This window comes from Rhinocladiella mackenziei (genome assembly GCF_000835555.1).
Source record: "Rhinocladiella mackenziei CBS 650.93 unplaced genomic scaffold supercont1.5, whole genome shotgun sequence".
NCBI classification, from domain to species: domain Eukaryota; kingdom Fungi; phylum Ascomycota; class Eurotiomycetes; order Chaetothyriales; family Herpotrichiellaceae; genus Rhinocladiella; species Rhinocladiella mackenziei.
This window is the reverse complement of record NW_013550600.1, coordinates 3,251,161-3,268,185: the sequence shown is the minus strand read 5'-3', so window position 1 is coordinate 3,268,185 and position 17,025 is coordinate 3,251,161. Positions and strand designations below refer to the sequence as shown.

Sequence of the window (17,025 nt, the reverse complement as noted above, 5' to 3'; positions counted from 1 at the left end):
TAAACCTCTTTATCTTTTCTTTCAAAGACCATCCACTCATTGAGCCGTCATAGTCGTGTTGATCAGATTGGCGTCCCCATTCCTTTTGCCGCTCCTTTTCCAGGGGCACTGAGGCCTACAGAGAGTGAAACCGCCTAGCACGATAGACTCGCGTGTGCTCCTTGTTTCACTGGATAAGCAGAAACTTTGGTCGATGCTAAGCCCGAGTTTAGTTGAAAGGCCGGCCTAGTTTTCCACTAGCACGATTTGTCGACCCTTCTCTAGCCTTCTTCAAGGTTTCACTCCTGGAGCTCCCCTCTCCAGGAAGTGTTCAAAACCACGCCACTGGCGGCGCAGATTCTCCAAGTCTAATCCCAATCCGGGATGCTGTTGCCGCATAATTGGCTAAAAAAGGACTGCAACAGTGTGAGGGTGTACACTCCATCCTCCTTTTCTTCACTGTGATGGGATGGAATGGATGGGAGAATGTTGAAGAACGTTTTTACTAGTTCACAGATACAACACACTGGCACGCGCTTCTCCTTTTCTTTGCATCGCGATGTCCATCATGATATAAAGTCAGAAAAAGGTCTAGAAACATCCTTGACACCTGAGTTCGCCGCCGATCAAACCGCCGGGCCCACATCTCAGACCGAGGCGGGGCCTCGAGACTCTCTTAAACCTGCCTGGGCCAGGGAGCCACCTCTGGGGCGGTCCTCCATTGCACCATTCACTCCTAGACGATTCTCTGCTCGCGTCTCCAGTTTACTTGACAACCTTATCCCTGTCCTCACCACTGTCAAAACGCCACCACATCTGGATAAACTTTAGGTCTCGTATTTCCCTTCCCAACTTCGTTCATCCAGAAACACAAAAACTCATTGAGAGAACGTGCGGGCGGCAAACTCTGTCCTCACAACTGTCAAGATCGAGCAAGCCACATTACTCACCCTGAGGAGAGGCACAGACAACCCACCGGGGCTGGCTGAGGAATGTCCTGTTGTTGGAGTCGCTCGATATCCTCACATTATAACAACCAGTTCATTCATCCGATGCGCCGAAATGCCACAGTGATCGAATGATCTTCTCGGCCGTCTGAAAATTTCATCCTTCCAGGACCCCTCTCAGCATTTCAACCATGCCCCCCGTAGAACCTTCCGAATCTTCTCGTCCCCTTGCAGATTATTTCTGGATTGCGGGCTTGGATAGTCAACAACTGGTTGATGCATTCTCCCAGCCACGATGGTCTCACGACCTCACCGACCCCAATGGTGTCGATTTTGCGATCACGGAAGAGGCCACCACCGAAAACGACCAATCCTCCATTTTGCAGTCCCCTCGCGCTTCGGTCAGTCATTCTCGACATGACTCGTATCAGCGACTCTCCCAATTCTCAAACGAGGCTAGGAATAGCATTCAGAGCCTTGATGAGGCCACCAGTCCACAAAGCAGCCGCAGTAGTGTAACAATTCGACCACCTACCACCTCAGCTACTCGGGTGTCCACTGCGATAACTGAAGCCGACTTTGAGAAAGCAATGAAGAAATTCGTCACCGACCGAGATGCCTTCTTCCTTGACCTGACTTTCAATCCTGCCGGGCCATCTAAGCCCGGCCGATCAAGATCACGTCCTAAAACCCAAAAAATTATTGTCGCCGACGAGCCTAGCCCGCCACCAAATCGTAACTTCGGAAGTATCCGCAGACATCTGTCATTCAAAGACATGTCAAGTGCCAAACGCCAACCATCCATGGCTCGACGAACCTCCACGCGCACGTCTCGCCGAATGAGCAGTTACAACTCGGTCATCCCGAACCCCGAGACTTTTCAAAGTTCACCAGATCAGCATCCACTCTCCCGGAAGTTTGAGCCGGTCTTGCTTGAGAGATACCCTCGAGCGGCCACGGTCGATAAATTCCGCAAGCGAGGACCATTCCCTGATTATGTCCCTATGTTTGCTTTTCCAAATGATATCAAAATCGTCTCTGCGGATACCAAACCGAAGTCAACCTGGCATGAATTCTCCATGACAGCGGCCGACAATTCGAGGATCACGGCGGTGTCGGTCACAGTTTGGCTTCCGGTCAACCGTGAGATTGCGATCGACCTGGAGAAAAGATGTGAGGAATGGCAAAAAGCTCACATGTCCGAAGCAGAAAGAGAAATGGCCTCGTCGTTGGCACAAAGATTGACAAGTGAAAGTGCAAAACTGTCCAGACTGCTTACGCAGCTGCCTCAAGTCTCTCAAGGGTCTCGGGCAAGAGAAGAATTGGAAGACGAAATCAGTGCCGTGGAAGAGAAAATTGCTCTGATGTCGGACATGCTGAGACCGCTGCACCATGGTTCCGTATCAGAAATCCAAGGGCTTACCAGCGGCGAAACACGATTTTGGATTCCGAGGTCTTATGGCATTTTGGGAAAAGACAGCACCATGGCCAACTTTTGGAGACAATGGTTGCGGGCCATCGTTATTCCAATGACCGACGGTGGAGTATTGCGAGTGCCTGCTAGTTCCCCTCGGGTTGGTATGTGGCAACCTCTGGAACGATATGTCGCCACTTTATGCCTCGAGGCACCTTGTCCTATGTCCTCTAAGGTCCAAGTTCAAGTCTCCATACGAGAACTTCATCTTTATGCTAAGAAGGAAGCTGCCAACGAACTACCGGGCAGTCGGACCACCGATCTATACCCTCTGTTCAAATCGCTCACCATACCCAACATCGTCCTTCTTCTTGAATATGTTCTGGCAGAATCCAGGATCATTTTGCTTTCGACTCACATTTCGATGCTGCAACTGGTCAGCAAAGCGATTTTGGAACTCGTTTGGCCGCTGGAGTGGACAGGGGTTTATATTCCTGTCCTCCCATCGCGGCTTGTCCAGGCTTTGGACGCTCCTTGCCCTTATATCTGTGGCATTGATCGCAAATACGAGAAATATGACCTTCCCGAAGACGATTATGTTTTGGTCGATTTGGATAAGAACGAACTACACAGTGTGGCGCCACCACCATTTTTACCTAAACAGCAGCGAAGAAAGTTGATGTATTTGTTGTATCAGGCAGCACCACTTCACCATGGCTTTGGCGTTTCTCCGGGCCCACCTGCATACGCCGTCGAGACATTTCCATTTGATGCCTTTTCTGCAGAAATTGACTCGGTCTTCACAGCCATCGCCAAATCTACAAATCTGGACAAACTGGCCAGCCTCAGTTCAACGTCGTTCGGCCCACAGGCGGCCTCAGATACTATCCGTCGGGCCCCGATGTTGAACGTGTTCCTCGCCTCTGGCCCAACGCGGGGGAAAAGTATTGATAGACCAAGAACAGCTTCAACTGCTAGACAATCCGTTCAGACAGGCTCTGATGGACAGTCCCCAATTACCGGGAGTTTTGCAATGCCCTCCAGCTCGACAGCCCCACGCAATGACTCCGGGTACGCTCTTCAAACATCGCTGCGTGAGAAGAGATCAGGTCATTTCGATGCGCTTTCTAAGCGAAGTTTCTCTGGCTCTTCTCATATGATTCGAAAGGCCAGCATTCCTTTTGCCAGGCACAATGCCACTCCTTCCAACACGTCGTTCTCTGATATGAAGAACGGATCAATGTATACTCCTTCTGTGTATGATCAGTCCACATTGGCTGCATCTACAATCATGCCGAGTATTCGTATCCAGCCTGTGAAGGATACCGAGGGAACACACTGGGTGGAAGGACATTGTTTACAATGGCGAGCGTCAGATGGCACTTCCACATGTGTTCTCTGTGACGACAAGGCTCAAGAAGGATACTATCGCTGTTCCGGTTGCGGCTTCGTAATTCATGACCGCTGTGCTCATCAGATCACCGTCGTCTGTTCAGCTGCTTTCTATTCCGACCAGGTCCGCGCAGCGTTTGTGAGATGCTTGGCTAGCTTGTTCTACACCTACCGAAGATTTATGCAACCAGCACCTTCGCAGAAGAAGAAACTTGGGACAATCTATGAGTTTGACAATGATGCATTTATCAAGAGCCTCCCCCCGGACCACGCCGCCTACATGGAGATGCTCCAGCAAACTCAAGCATGGAATGAGTTCATCATGGATCGTGAAGAGAAAGCTTCAACGCCAGACATCGCATTGTTCGACGCAATCATAATGGCAAAGCGTGGTCGGGCTGGGTTGCTTCGATCAACTCTACCAAACATTGCCCTCAACCGCAGAAGCTTCGTACCCCGATCGCCGTCGGGGACGATGCGTACCGATATTCTTTCCGATACGTCCCAACATCAATGGCGCATCGTTTCGACACCCGCAAGTTCTGAACGGCCAGACCTGGGCTCAGCAGCAAAAGGACGTGACTACCATACGATCATTACGCGAATCCCAGCCAAACTGGAGGAAGGATTGTTCAAGCAGGAGGAAAAAGTGCCGGATTTGCCCACAATTCCGAAGAAGTCTCGAGCAAGTATGGTGAATGGAAGGATGAATGGACTCAGCATGCACGCCCCCTGAACTTTACGCAATCCACCGATGCTGTCCTCAGAAGCCATCTATTAACACCACACCTTCAGATCGAAAATCCATCCGAGAGCAAGGGCCTCTAGGGTGCTCTACGCCGTGTCAATAGATTTCCTGTACTGAGAGAGCCTCGTTCGCCCATAGAAGTACGCCATTGAATCGCAAGCTGACCAAGGACCGCTCTCCCATCCCGCCTCATGCTGTTTTTTAGGCCCTCCAGGCCTTCTGAAACACCTTGCTCCTGCTCAACAAGAAATGCCACTTGAGCTACATCGCGAGGGTTGAGGACAGGACTCTCTGAGGCAATGCCGTTATCTTTTTCGGCATCCCAGTTAAGCGAAGTGGACTTGAACGGCGCCTTTGGTTGTAGCCTTGCCTCTTCAAGCACAATTGCGGCATCTGAGACATTTTCCAGTTGAGCCTCCAACACGTATCGGACCAACGTGGCTCTACCATATGGACCGTAACTCTTGTCGGGAATTTCAACGGCCGCCAGTTCTGTCGCTTTAGTCCGCACACTCAAACAAGGCTGGGCGAGAAATTGGTACAGTTTTCGAAAAGATCGGACGCGGCCGCTGGTAGCTTGGCCATCACCTGATGTGGTTTCTGTATATGTGACATTAACGGCCAGAATATGGTTGCCTTCTTCTTTCAGGTCGAATCGGATAATTCTCTGCAAAGCGTTACCGGGCCCAGTTTGATCTTTGTCATCGGTGTCAGCACGATGGAGATCTAAAGCCACTGACTGAGATGGAGTCTGCATTTCTGCTAGGATCCTGGTGCCTGAGACTGTTCTGAATGTCTTCCCTGGCAAAAGCTCATTATTGGCACATAATGCGCAAGAGAATGTTTCTCCCACGTGGGCGGATCCGAACGAAGGCGGTAAGCCCAGATTGCTGGATAGTATGAAATCTTGGTCCGCATTCTTGGACGGATACGCCAGCGATGCTGTGTGAGGTATCTTGGTGTCGCTTTCCCGTGGCAAAGGATGTTGCTGCGCTAGGGACGGACGTGAAAGCCTACAATTATGGATGAGAACGACGGACTGGAGGTTTCAAGTATACCCGGCAACTACCTTAGCACTAAATTGTATTAGCAACATAGCATACCTACTTGACTTGTAATAGCAAAAGAGATTGGATACCCTGTACCTACCCTTCAGCGATACAGAGTGAGGCTCTTTGGGAAAATTCCCGGTATCAGCTCTTGCTCGAGCCATAATGAGGTGGATATTAACACTCGGTTTGGATTTGTGAGACTGGTTGTGAGCTCGCAAACCCTACGTAGATCTCTATCGTGGGATCATTCGGGAGCAAGAAAAGTATGAACCATTGTTTGACCCGGTGAGGTTAATCCGTTGGATCAAGCATGTGAAGTCGAAACAAGTGGCTGAAGCCAAACGAAAATGGGGAAAGCACGAGTTGTCGTATGCTGGAGCCCCTCATGTTCGCAGTCATCACGTGTTGGCCTGCGCAGTGGGCGGCTGCTACACTGGCTGCCCGCCTAGCTCTTCGTTACCTGGGCAGCAGTCCTTCCAAACACAACGTGTCGCGACTCATCTCGCAGAGCACAAATTGGTTTTCTATTCATAACCGGCCCCCAAACGGATCCCTAACCATTGTTGAACATCTCATCTTTCTGTTATCATGCGTATGACTCGTGCTGCTTTGAGAGCTCAGGCTCAGGATGAACCTCACCTTATTCACGAAGATGCCAACGCGGAGAGCGTACAGGGCGCCGCAGACCCCAGCACGAACCAGGATCTCTCCCGCCCAGCACTAGAAGACATCACTTACAAGAATCACCCAACTGCCAATGATGTTGCCGAAGACGAACGAACTGCACCTATAGAGAAATCCAAGAGCACGAGAAAAGGAAAACAGACCAAGAAAGGGGGTACAGAAGAACTTTCTGGTAGAGAAGAGGAGGTTGAGGAACCTCAGGGGGTCAAGGAAGAAGCAAAGAACAGTGACCACAATCTATCCTCAGACGTGATTAATATTCACGATCCTGCCATTGAGCAAGAAACGAATTGGCCTCAGCCATCTGCAGATGCAGTGGACGCGACACCTGAACAAGTCCAACCCCTTGACTCGACTGATTCCACTGGTCGCGAGCCACCCAAAACTCCCAAGTTTGATCCCCTAATTCATACACCTGAGGAAGGAGGTGCAACCCCTCCAGCTGATAGCATTGAGGATTCATTTGTCGACAAAATTAAGACCAGATCTCCTAGCAAGATGCAGAATTACCCAGATGCTACTACATCACCTAACCGGGCCGCCAACCACCTCATGTCGCATACACCAAGAATTGAAGACTCTGTCGAAGCGATAGATGCATTGGAAGAGGCCATTGAGAAGATATCGGAGCGATTGCCTGTATTGGATGGACTCAAGATTGACTCCCTTGTTAAGTCTCCGAAGAATACGCCTGCACGTCCCAGTCCCCAATCGATCACCAAGGCATCAAAGGCTCTGACTAAGACGGATCACCTTCCCCCAAGGCACTCTCGGGCTTCTCCCACGAAAGCAGTTCCTTCAGCCAGAGCAGCCATTCAATCCAAGCCGACTACTGTTCGAGCACCTGTACCTAAGCCAACAACCAAAGCCTCTGTTGTCACAAAGCCACCGAAGAAACCGATCGTTGATGAAGTTAAGTCTAGAGGGTCTTCGGCTCCATCTCAACCACTGTCATTGCCAACCTCTCCAGCCAAAGCACTCCAGGACACCACCACGAAGCGTGTGGCTAGTAGAGCACTTTCCACCAGCAAACCCGGATTTGTCCCAGCGAAATCTGCAAAACCGCCAACAAAGCCAACGTTTTCCCTCCCTGGGGAGGCAATTTCAGCGAAGGTCAAGGCTCAGAGAGAGGAGCGACTGAGACGTGAAGAAGAGGCCGAGAAGGAGAGAAAGACTTTCAAAGCTAGACCTATACCTACAAGAACGTCTCGACCAAGCGTTGTGCCACGAGAGAACAAGACCAGTCAGGCGAGAATGAGCGTTTATACCGGTGGAGGAAGCAAAGAGAACGTAACACCCAAGCCTGGTCCCTCTCAACCGAGACCACGGCCGTCGTCATTTTGTGCGAAGCCAACCACAGACCCAAAGCAGCCAAACTCAAGTGTCCGACGGACAACCAGCGTCACCGAGAAGTCCACGACGGCCAAGTCACGAGTTCCATCTTTACAACTGACGGCTGGACAGAAGTCCACGGTCACCAAACAAGAGGCTGCGCAACAAAAAGCCAAGGGTAAGGAAGGAGGCTTTGGTCGAACTAAAGTCGAGACTGAGTGGTTAGAGAAAGAGAGGAAGGCAAAAGAGGAAGCTGCCAGGAAAGCCCGTACTGAGGCGGCTGAACGTGGCAGACAGGCCAGCCGAGAATGGGCAGAGAAACAGAGAAAGAAGTTGGCACTGCAAGCTGCAGCAAAATTGGCGGCCGGAAAAGCAGATTCACAAGCTAGCTCTGTGGCTGCTCCGTAACTCTGCTGGGGATTTAATTGAACTGGAGTCAAGCGTGGGATTGTTTGAGTCTTGTTACTCTCCAGCGAAGGTGTTGGAATGGAATTATTCGTTGTGAGCTTTGGAAATAGTGGAATGGGAAGTCGGATACAGATTCAGATTGACCGAACGTGTTGGCGTCTGAACCGCAAGTGGTCGTCATTCGTTTACCCCGTCATGGTATACTGCTTTCATAGCCCTAGCTAGAACCCAAACGATACTACACCTGTCCAGTACTGTGTTCTTTCTGTAGGCCCCAGCATATCCTGTTCTGTTCTGTCAAGCGCAGATACAATGTGAAGATATTCGAGCAGTCAAACTTAGTCCAGCATCTTCAGCCTCCGTCCTCGGTCTTTGATTGCACTGGTATCCTGACAAGCGGCACCGGAAGCTCCTGGACCGTGTCCGTATTCATTTTTCTCTCCGTTTCTGCGTTTCCTTGGGCATCCGCGTCGTGCTCGTCCGGCGGTTTCGGGATTTTCGCTAGTGTACATACACGGATCAGCATTTCACGCCTTTAAAAGTGTTGATCGCTACATCACCGTGAATCCTGGATGACGTCCACCATCTACCATCACGTATATTATAAAGAAATGAGATGGGAAGAGTAAAAGGCGGTCCACGTACTAGCAGCCATTGAAATCGCCCCGAGCACATTCTCCCAGTTCGCAAGAACCAGTGCCACGCTCTGTGTTCCGTTGCGCAGAGTGCTCAGCTTCTGCTCTAGCGCCGCCAGTTGGCCTGCGAGGTTCGCGCTCAAATCTCGTAGTTGTCGCAGGTTCTCGAGCTCTGTCCGTTTCGCGTTTATTCGCGTCTGCAGTGCTGATTGTGAATGCGATTGGAGTTGGGAAGATGGGCGTAGAGCCGAAGTATTGCTGGTGTTGGATGAGGAGTAGAGGCTCGTTGGTCGGGGAGCGGAGGACATGGTTTTAGGATCAGGTTCGAGTTGTTGCAGAAGTGCTCATACTCTTGTTGCAGAGATATCAAAAGCCCTAGACGATATTCTGAGATCTTTTTCTGGTTCAATATTGGCATTGGCAATATGCCCGCCGCGGCGAAGCCCAACCGCGGGACGCGTCTGGGATTGGCTGCTCCTGAGCCAAGCCCTGCGCTTTGTCTGCGTTCGGCGATTTATTTGTTGACATTGCTAAGAGGAGCACAACGCCGATTCGAGCGCTACAGGTGTCATTGAGCACCGCAACAGAATCGCCCTTCCGTCTTGAATTGTTCTTTCACACTGTCAATGCTTGAATTTGGCATGAAACTTTCGCAGAAGAATCATCGACGAAAAGAGTAATAGGAGCTGTCATGGCAAGACTCAATGACCCTCCTGTTCCTCCTACAGAGAGTATCGATGCTTGTACGTTCAGCCCACACCAACACCCGGGGAAACTTTGCCCTGTTTTCTATGGTGTTTGAATACTAACTCAGCTGGAAACGACCAGTAAAAAGGCGCTTCATCCGGCAAAACCGCGAGATCGCCCGTGTAAACTCGACACAGTCTCAACGAATCCGCAACCTCGAGACCGAAATTTCTCGCCTGGTCGCTGAAAATATTTCTCTCAGAGAGCAAGCGATCACAGCACAGGTGGAGGCAGAACGATGGCGCAATGCGAGCAATGTGGATCGAGAGATTCTGGATATAAAGGAGAGACTCGAGAAGAAGATGAAGGAGGTATCGTTGCTGATCGTGGAGATGGGGGATATACCTGAGAAAATAACGAGGAAAGGAAGGCGAAAAAGTCGATTGGACAACTCCAAAAGTCTCACGGAACAAGATTGGAGGTATCGGCAGTCTATGAGGGAAGCGTTGGCCGACGAAAGGGAAGAATCGCATGATGGAAGATTGCCTGTCATTCAAGAAGACAAGCTCTATCCTCGGCGGACGCTGGAAAGTGCAGAAGTCATGGCGATTCGGGATGAGGAAGCCATACAACAAGCATCTGAGTCGCCGGAGTTGGGACCTCCGCCAATGGCACATTTTGATGTTCCGGAATCAGTTGCTACTGAGATGCCTGAGGAAGAGAATAACGTGGACATGGCGCCGCTGCTGCCAACTTTGGAGAGGAGACGAAAACGTCGAACGAGTGCTCTCCTACAGGATATGCCCACCGAAGAAGCCTCAGAGACTTCTTTGCCGGAAAGGCGGGCTCAACAGCTCTTGAAATCTGGCGCAAAACGGAAACTAGATGTATCCGAGCTCGATGAACCAGTCATCCAGCAGTCTAGCGAAAATGACGGGTTTATCTTCCAGCGGAGACAAGATATCTGGAACAACGGAACTGCGGGCAAGAAATCGTCGAGGTTTACAAGGCCGCCGGGCCGAGAGAACGAGAAACCTGTAGGGACAGAAAGTCAGTCTCCGGAGAAGACAGCAGCTGGCGTGAGGAAGATCCTTGCCCCCAAGAGCACGAATTCGCCAGCAAAAAGAAGAGTTCATATTTCGGAGAAGCTGTCCGCCCTTGAAAGGGATGCGGAAAACCAGCAACAACCAGACGCTACCAGACCAGCTCGAGGATCTAATCTGCCCTCTCAGCTCGAGACACATGAAGCTGCCCCGGAGCCGAGCGACCAGCAGGAAACAAACGATATCCCTCCCAAAACTCCAGCCGCGTCAGGAGAAGATGTTCTGTCGCCTATCTCAAGCGAACCCTCTTCCCGAACGGCTCCTCAGCCGAAAGAGGCCGCGATCCTTAACTCGGTTGAGGATGTCTTGAATGGCAGTATTGGCCGGGGTTCCCGCCGTGCTCGAGCAGCCGTTAGTTATGCGGAACCGAATTTGAGGGACAAGATGAGAAGACCAGGCAAAGAACTGGTTGGAGCGGTAGAGGGAATAGAGAAAAATAAAGACAATCCTGCAGCGGCCACAACCACCAGAGTGCCGAAAACGGAACGTGCCAAGTCAGACGGGCCAAAAGAAGTTGAAGAACAAAGTGGACCAACCAAAGTCAAACACGAGAAGGGCGTGAGTGGTGGAGACAGGTGGAAGGAATTACCTTATTCCATGTCAAGCAAGAAAGATGAGCCAGCAAGTCCCTTGCGGGATAAGGAGAGGAAAGACAAAGATCGTGACAGAGACCAAACGAAGATCGAGTGGCCCCGAGACCCAAAGAACCCCAGAGAGCAAACCTACAGCGATGATCTCGAAAAGGCAGTCGACCGGCTGAAGATTTTTGACCCGCCTAGTTCTTCACCGATTGCAGAACCGAAAGCTCCAATCATGGCCAAAGATGGGACGAAGGCGGCCACAACAGCAACAGGATCAAAACGGAAAACCTCTGCGGGTGCTCTTGGAAGGAGGCATTCTGCTCAACATTCATCTTCATCGATATATGCTGGTTCTGACTCTGGAGATTCCTCCATGGTTGGCACTGCTCCGACTACGTCCAGTTCAAGCTCTCATTCAAACACGCCTCTTCCCACACCCAGCTCAGCGGCGAGTTTGCGGACCGATCCTGCTCACTTTGCCTCTGGCAAGGAATTGAAGCGGTCAAGCAGCGTCAGTTCCAACTTAAAAAGAAAAACCAATGATGTGAATGCGCCTGAGGGGACCGGAACCAGTACGGTCACAAGTGCACAGGCGGACTCAAGAGCTGAGAAGATTGCAAATCGGCGACGGAGTATGATGGTATGAGAAGTCGGAACCCTTTGATAGCATCTGAGAATGCTGAGTATGGATGCGCTGCCTCAATGACTTTCCTTGTTGGCGGCTTCTTTCAATCAGTGGTAAATGGATAAGTTTACCATGCTATCCCGTCACCGAATGTCGGTTGTTTCAAGCCTTCACGTTGCCGGGAGTGTTGCTGAAGGTTTCCCGCCAACATGGGGAGAGAAAATTGACGACGTCTTTCTTTCTTCCCTCTCCCCCCAAATCAAACGATGCGCAGTAGTATCCGAAGCGGGAGCCACTCCTCCGACTTGTTGGATGGCCCCTGATTGCTCTGTTTAGTCCCCTAGCTTCAGGTCCCATTCCCAAGCCCATGCCCATTCATGTCCTCGAAAGAAACACTCTCAGACATACCCATGATCACCTCATCCAGTCGCCTCACGTATTCCTTCATCTCCCGTCTCTTTTCCCTCCTCCTCTCCTCCATCTCCCGCACTTTTTCTACCAGTTCTCTGATCTCTTCTGCCTGCTGCTCTTTCCCTTTCCCAATCCCTGGTAGTCGCGATATCAGCCGCTCGATCTGCTGGCCTTTTTGTACAAGATCTTCCGCCAATTCACGCTGCGCGTTTGCAAACACTTGTGGCGCTACGGGCCGCAAAGGATATGCAGAGCGTTCTGTGTCTTCTAACCCCGGAACGATGGCCGAGCCGTGTGTCTGCGCATTCTCTGCTCCAGGGGTCTGAGTTGCTAGCGTGGCCGAAGGAGGGTTGGTGAAAGGGTCACTAGGATCTGGAGCGGGGGCAATCAATGGATGCCGCTGCGAGAGGTAGCTTATGGTTGAGAAAAATTGGGTCAGTAGTTGATCATAGCAGGTTTGTAGTTGCGTGAGGATGTCGTTGGACATGTTGTGATCTTCACGCAATAAATTGGATTTAACAAAAGGTTTGAACGGGCAGAATTGCAATGTTCGCCACAAAGGCATTGAACTCCGTACAAGTGGAGATCTACGAACGATGGAGCATATCTCCGCATGGCCGCCAGGCAGAATGGAAATTAGGTCAGCCTTGCAACCAAAGCGTCATTTACTTTCCATTCATTTCTGGCTCTTGCCCCTTGTGGGTTGGACATTCATATTTCTATGTTTTGGTGACAGGGCGTGTGTGCATCCAGATCATTACCGTATCGACACCGCCTGGCCATGTGCTAGACTTCATTTCGCGCTCAACCTCGTTAACGTGATTTCTGATTTCTCCTCCTTCGCCGCTAACCTTACTGTCCAACCTCATGCCGCACCCCTCCCAATAACTCACGACGGCGTCTTGAACGATGTACCAATCATTTACAGGAAGTTCGCGCAAGACACGACAGGTCAATCTCTCTGGCCGAAATACTTCAAACCCATGGGCTGCGCTGTCAAGACCGGGACTGGGCAATCCCTCAGGTTCCCCCAACCCAGTCGCTCAAGCTCAGGCAGATCGGGTGAAAAGACAAAATGAAAGAGAAAGACTAAATGCTACGAAACGGATACAGAAATTATGGCGGGGTCATTCAAGTCGAAGAAAGCAGAAATCACACTGGAGACATATCTGGGATGAGAATGAGCAGAAGAGATTAGGATCATCAGCGCAACTTGATTATGGGACCTTCCTCGATACAGATGGCGAGGTCCCTGATTATGAAGACTCGACGGAATTACTCAAGCAGATACGACTGCTAATTCAGTTCCAAGAGTTCAGGCAACACAAGGTGAGAGATAAGACAGATACCCTCAGACTGGTCTATCTCGGAGAGGCACTTCAACACACTATTTCAGGACTATCACAACTCGATCTCGATGACGTCTGGAGAAGAAGCTTTTCGACACTTGGCTTAATAGCCGCACGGCATCTGAGGAGTGCAGTCAACTGTGACTCAACACTGGCGATGAATGGGTATGGACCTCGATTGTTAAAGATGATCGCTTTGCTCTGCAGAATAGTGCCAGATGAGATGGCTAGATGTTCTTCATCATACTTCGACGTCATAGTGTTAGTGATGCAAACACAAAAGGACGAACCTTGGCAGCAGTGCACGAAGCAAGCGATAATTGCTCTACTGACGTCGTCTCAGACCCAAAGCTTACCAGCGTACGCCTCCTTCGCAGTCAAGGTCTTAGGTCAAGACTCCTTCTCGAGAAATTTAGAAACTTTGAAGGAGATTGCGACAGCTTTAGATTTGGACGAACTCTCGACGGCGATCACGAAGGAAATCGAGGATGTGGACGGCGACCAAAAGCAAGCCTTAAAGACGACCCAACTCATGTGGCAGATGGCTCATCTCATTTATATGCATGATTCTCTGCAGAAGGGCTATGCTGGACAGAACTCATACATCGAAGCGATATCCGCACTTTTGGGACAGTGCGCAAATGAGATCGCAGAAAGGTTCGATCAAGTCGATCAACCAATGTTCGGCGACGGCAACAACGCTATCGAGCCCTTACCAGCATTTGCACGGGAGATGGTCTCGAGAATACCCCAGCAAGACAATGTTCGAGAAGTGTTGCAGGAAATGGATAGACCCATGGCTTCACTCGCAAATTACGAAAGATCGGAATTCAATTCTGCGAAGCGGCTGGCAAATTTTGCAGTTGCCTTGTTGAGAGCATTTCCGTCCAAAGCGCAGAACGTCCGAATGTTTCTGTATCAAGGCTCGGTCCGATCAATGGAAGACACAGACGTGTCAACGATCCAGTACTTCTGGAGCACAGCACGGACGACGAATGTTTTCAAGAAAGCTATTCAGAATCATCGGAATGTGCTGTCTCTATTAAGAGAAGCGTCTCCAGAAACAAACCAGATCGGTCAGGCTCCCATCTCCAAGGCTGAGATTGCGCTTTGGCGAGATGAATGGCGGATCATTCTGCTCTTCTTAGAGCTTTACACCTTTGTCTTGAAGTTCATGGATGATGATGACTTCTTCGCTCTGGACAGGTCACATGCTTTCGGCTCGGGCCCTGTTGCTACGAGCTTGATATCACGCAAGGGAGCACTCCCTCTGGAGGATGTGGCGCTGATGACCACCTTCCTCAAGAACCTAGCGTTCACCTTGTACTGGCATGCAGCGGATCTGGTCGAGAGCAACGAAGCTGAGGAAGAGACTGATATATTGGCTCTGTTTGGAAATCCTACTCATTCAACCACCAAATCAACAGAAAAGAAACAGCAGACATTGACTGGGAATGGTGTTTCTCAAAGCTATTTGAAAGGCCTGGTCACAGGTCTGCTAAGAATGCTGCACGAAAGAGACTCGAGGCGTTCTTTCGTCCCTGCCAATCATTGGCTGATGACGGACCAAGTCAATATGACTGGCTTCATCCCCGCTGTGGTGGCCGAGGAGGAGAAGAGACATGAGCTTGCGGACGAGGAGGACAGAGACGAAGAGGAAGAAGATTTCGATAAAACCACCGAGATGGCTGTGCCGATTGGCTCGGGAGCGTCAGAAGCTCTGCTGAGCAGTATGTTTGGTATTCGCCCATCACATACACCCCGATCAAGAGCTTCACGACAAGCAGAGCGAATAGAACGCCAACGACTGCAGGCCAGAAAGAAAAGACAGCTCGAGTCCCTGGCACCTCGCCTCGAAATCCTCCGAAATTTACCATTCTTCATACCTTTTGAAACTAGAGTCCAAATCTTCCGCGAGTTTGTCTACCGTGACCAAATCAGAAGACGTGACGGAGCCGTCGACCCTGATACTTGGCGAATGTTCATCGCTACCAACACACCAGGACACGGTCCTGACGGCCGACCCAGAGCACTTGATATTATAAGCCGGCATCATGCTGAAATTCATCGAGAAAGCGTGTTTGAAGATGCATACGAAGCTTTCTACCCTCTTGGAGAAGGACTCAAAGAGCCGATTCAAATCACTTTCATCGATAAATTCGGGGCTCCAGAAGCTGGCATCGACGGCGGTGGTGTTACCAAAGAATTTTTGATGAGTGTGACCAGTGAAGCCTTTGATCCTAACGCCGGTATGAACATGTTCAAGGAGAATGCTCAGCGATATCTCTACCCCAATCCTCTGATCTATCAAGAGACAGCAGAATACTTCAAACGTGCAGGCAGAAAGCCACACACTGAGAATTTCGATTCCCCTATGGCTGAATTTCTTCGACGTTTCCAATTTCTTGGCCGCGTCGTTGGAAAGTGTTTGTACGAAGGGATTCTGATTGATGTCAACTTTGCTGGGTTCTTTCTGCTGAAATGGGCATTGACTGGTGGTACCACTGTTGGGTCGAATGAGTCTGCATATCGTGCGACCATCAACGACGTCAGAGAATACGATGAGGAACTATACCACGGTCTCTTGAAGCTCAAGAACTACCCTGGCGATGTTGAGGCAGACTTCTCACTCGATTTCACCGTCACAGACACGCTTACTGTGGGGAATGAGAACGGAAAAGAGGTCACTCACACCGTCACCACAGAACTAATGCCAAACGGCTCCAATATCCCAGTCACAAACACCAATCGACTATTGTACATTGATCGCGTTGTGAGATACAAACTGCAACAGCAGCCCAAAGCTGTCACCGACGCTTTCCTTAAGGGCCTGGGACAGATTATCCAGCCCATGTGGCTTGCCATGTTCAATCAGAAAGAGCTACAGAAACTCGTTGGTGGGGATAATTCTGAGTTGGATATTGCTGATCTGCGCCGAAACACACAATACGGTGGATTGTACACGATTGGTGATGACGGCCTTGAACATCCAACAATCCAATTGTTTTGGAAAGCTCTTCAAGACATGGATGACGAAGATAGGAGAAAGGTTCTCAAATTTGTCACCAGTACTCCCAGAGCACCTCTGCTTGGCTTCAGCCATTTGAACCCGAAATTCAGTATTCGTGATTCAAGTGAAGATCAAGAGCGTCTACCAAGCACCAGCACATGTGTGAATCTCCTCAAGTTGCCGAGATATGGAGACATCAAGACATTGAAGGAGAAACTCTTGTATGCGGTCAATTCAGGAGCAGGATTCGACTTGTCATGAAAGTGGCCGAAGGAAAATGTCACGAGGGGATTGAGATTGACCAAGCTTACTCGATACCAGCGTTGGAAGATTAACCTGCGGGATGGGGCGTCTCACAATGAACAGAGAAGTCAGTGCTGTCATACAGCGTAGACAGAGCTAAACCGTTACATCAACAGCCTTGGCCCTTGAAAGGGGAAAAAGAATGCTTATCAAGCTCCCTAAATCCTTCTACACGAAACCAATTGCATTTATATCCCTACTTCTAAAAGAAGGTGCACACTCTAGCTATTGAAGAGATCCTTCGCGTTATCTGGCCGCAGCACCCGCTTCCAAGACAGGAACGGAGCGACTTCGATGTCCTGTGTAGGGAACCCTCTAGTGCTAACTTCGTGTACAAGTTGATCCTTCACTTCGTCTTAGGTGTT

At 50.3% G+C, this 17,025-nt stretch overlaps 7 protein-coding genes across 7 annotated transcripts; 4 read left to right on the top strand and 3 right to left on the bottom strand.

The window, feature by feature from the left end:
• Positions 1 to 1,117: 1,117 nt before the first annotated feature.
• Positions 1,118 to 4,468, top strand: Z518_07673 (uncharacterized protein; the record flags this gene model as incomplete). Its single annotated transcript, XM_013415802.1, has 1 exon — positions 1,118 to 4,468. One exon carries the CDS (start codon positions 1,118 to 1,120, stop codon positions 4,466 to 4,468), a length of 3,351 nt encoding a protein of 1,116 aa, XP_013271256.1.
• An 88-nt stretch (positions 4,469 to 4,556) lies between these two features.
• Z518_07672 (uncharacterized protein) lies at positions 4,557 to 5,693 on the bottom strand (the record flags this gene model as incomplete). The annotated part of the gene is made up of 2 exons (XM_013415801.1): positions 4,557 to 5,493; positions 5,626 to 5,693. The coding sequence occupies 2 exons, from the start codon at positions 5,691 to 5,693 to the stop codon at positions 4,557 to 4,559; spliced, it is 1,005 nt and encodes a 334-aa protein (XP_013271255.1).
• A 427-nt stretch (positions 5,694 to 6,120) lies between these two features.
• Positions 6,121 to 7,956, top strand: Z518_07671 (uncharacterized protein; the record flags this gene model as incomplete). Its single annotated transcript, XM_013415800.1, has 1 exon — positions 6,121 to 7,956. One exon carries the CDS (start codon positions 6,121 to 6,123, stop codon positions 7,954 to 7,956), a length of 1,836 nt encoding a protein of 611 aa, XP_013271254.1.
• Positions 7,957 to 8,308: 352 nt separating this feature from the next.
• On the bottom strand, positions 8,309 to 8,899 carry Z518_07670 (uncharacterized protein; the record flags this gene model as incomplete). The annotated part of the gene is made up of 2 exons (XM_013415799.1): positions 8,309 to 8,457; positions 8,602 to 8,899. 2 exons carry the CDS (start codon positions 8,897 to 8,899, stop codon positions 8,309 to 8,311), a joined length of 447 nt encoding a protein of 148 aa, XP_013271253.1.
• A 383-nt stretch (positions 8,900 to 9,282) lies between these two features.
• On the top strand, positions 9,283 to 11,608 carry Z518_07669 (uncharacterized protein; the record flags this gene model as incomplete). Its single annotated transcript, XM_013415798.1, has 2 exons — positions 9,283 to 9,334; positions 9,420 to 11,608. 2 exons carry the CDS (start codon positions 9,283 to 9,285, stop codon positions 11,606 to 11,608), a joined length of 2,241 nt encoding a protein of 746 aa, XP_013271252.1.
• A 325-nt stretch (positions 11,609 to 11,933) lies between these two features.
• On the bottom strand, positions 11,934 to 12,485 carry Z518_07668 (uncharacterized protein; the record flags this gene model as incomplete). The annotated part of the gene is made up of 1 exon (XM_013415797.1): positions 11,934 to 12,485. The coding sequence occupies one exon, from the start codon at positions 12,483 to 12,485 to the stop codon at positions 11,934 to 11,936; it is 552 nt and encodes a 183-aa protein (XP_013271251.1).
• Positions 12,486 to 12,907: 422 nt separating this feature from the next.
• Z518_07667 (uncharacterized protein) lies at positions 12,908 to 16,618 on the top strand (the record flags this gene model as incomplete). Its single annotated transcript, XM_013415796.1, has 1 exon — positions 12,908 to 16,618. The coding sequence occupies one exon, from the start codon at positions 12,908 to 12,910 to the stop codon at positions 16,616 to 16,618; it is 3,711 nt and encodes a 1,236-aa protein (XP_013271250.1).
• Between the last annotated feature and the right edge of the window lie 407 nt (positions 16,619 to 17,025).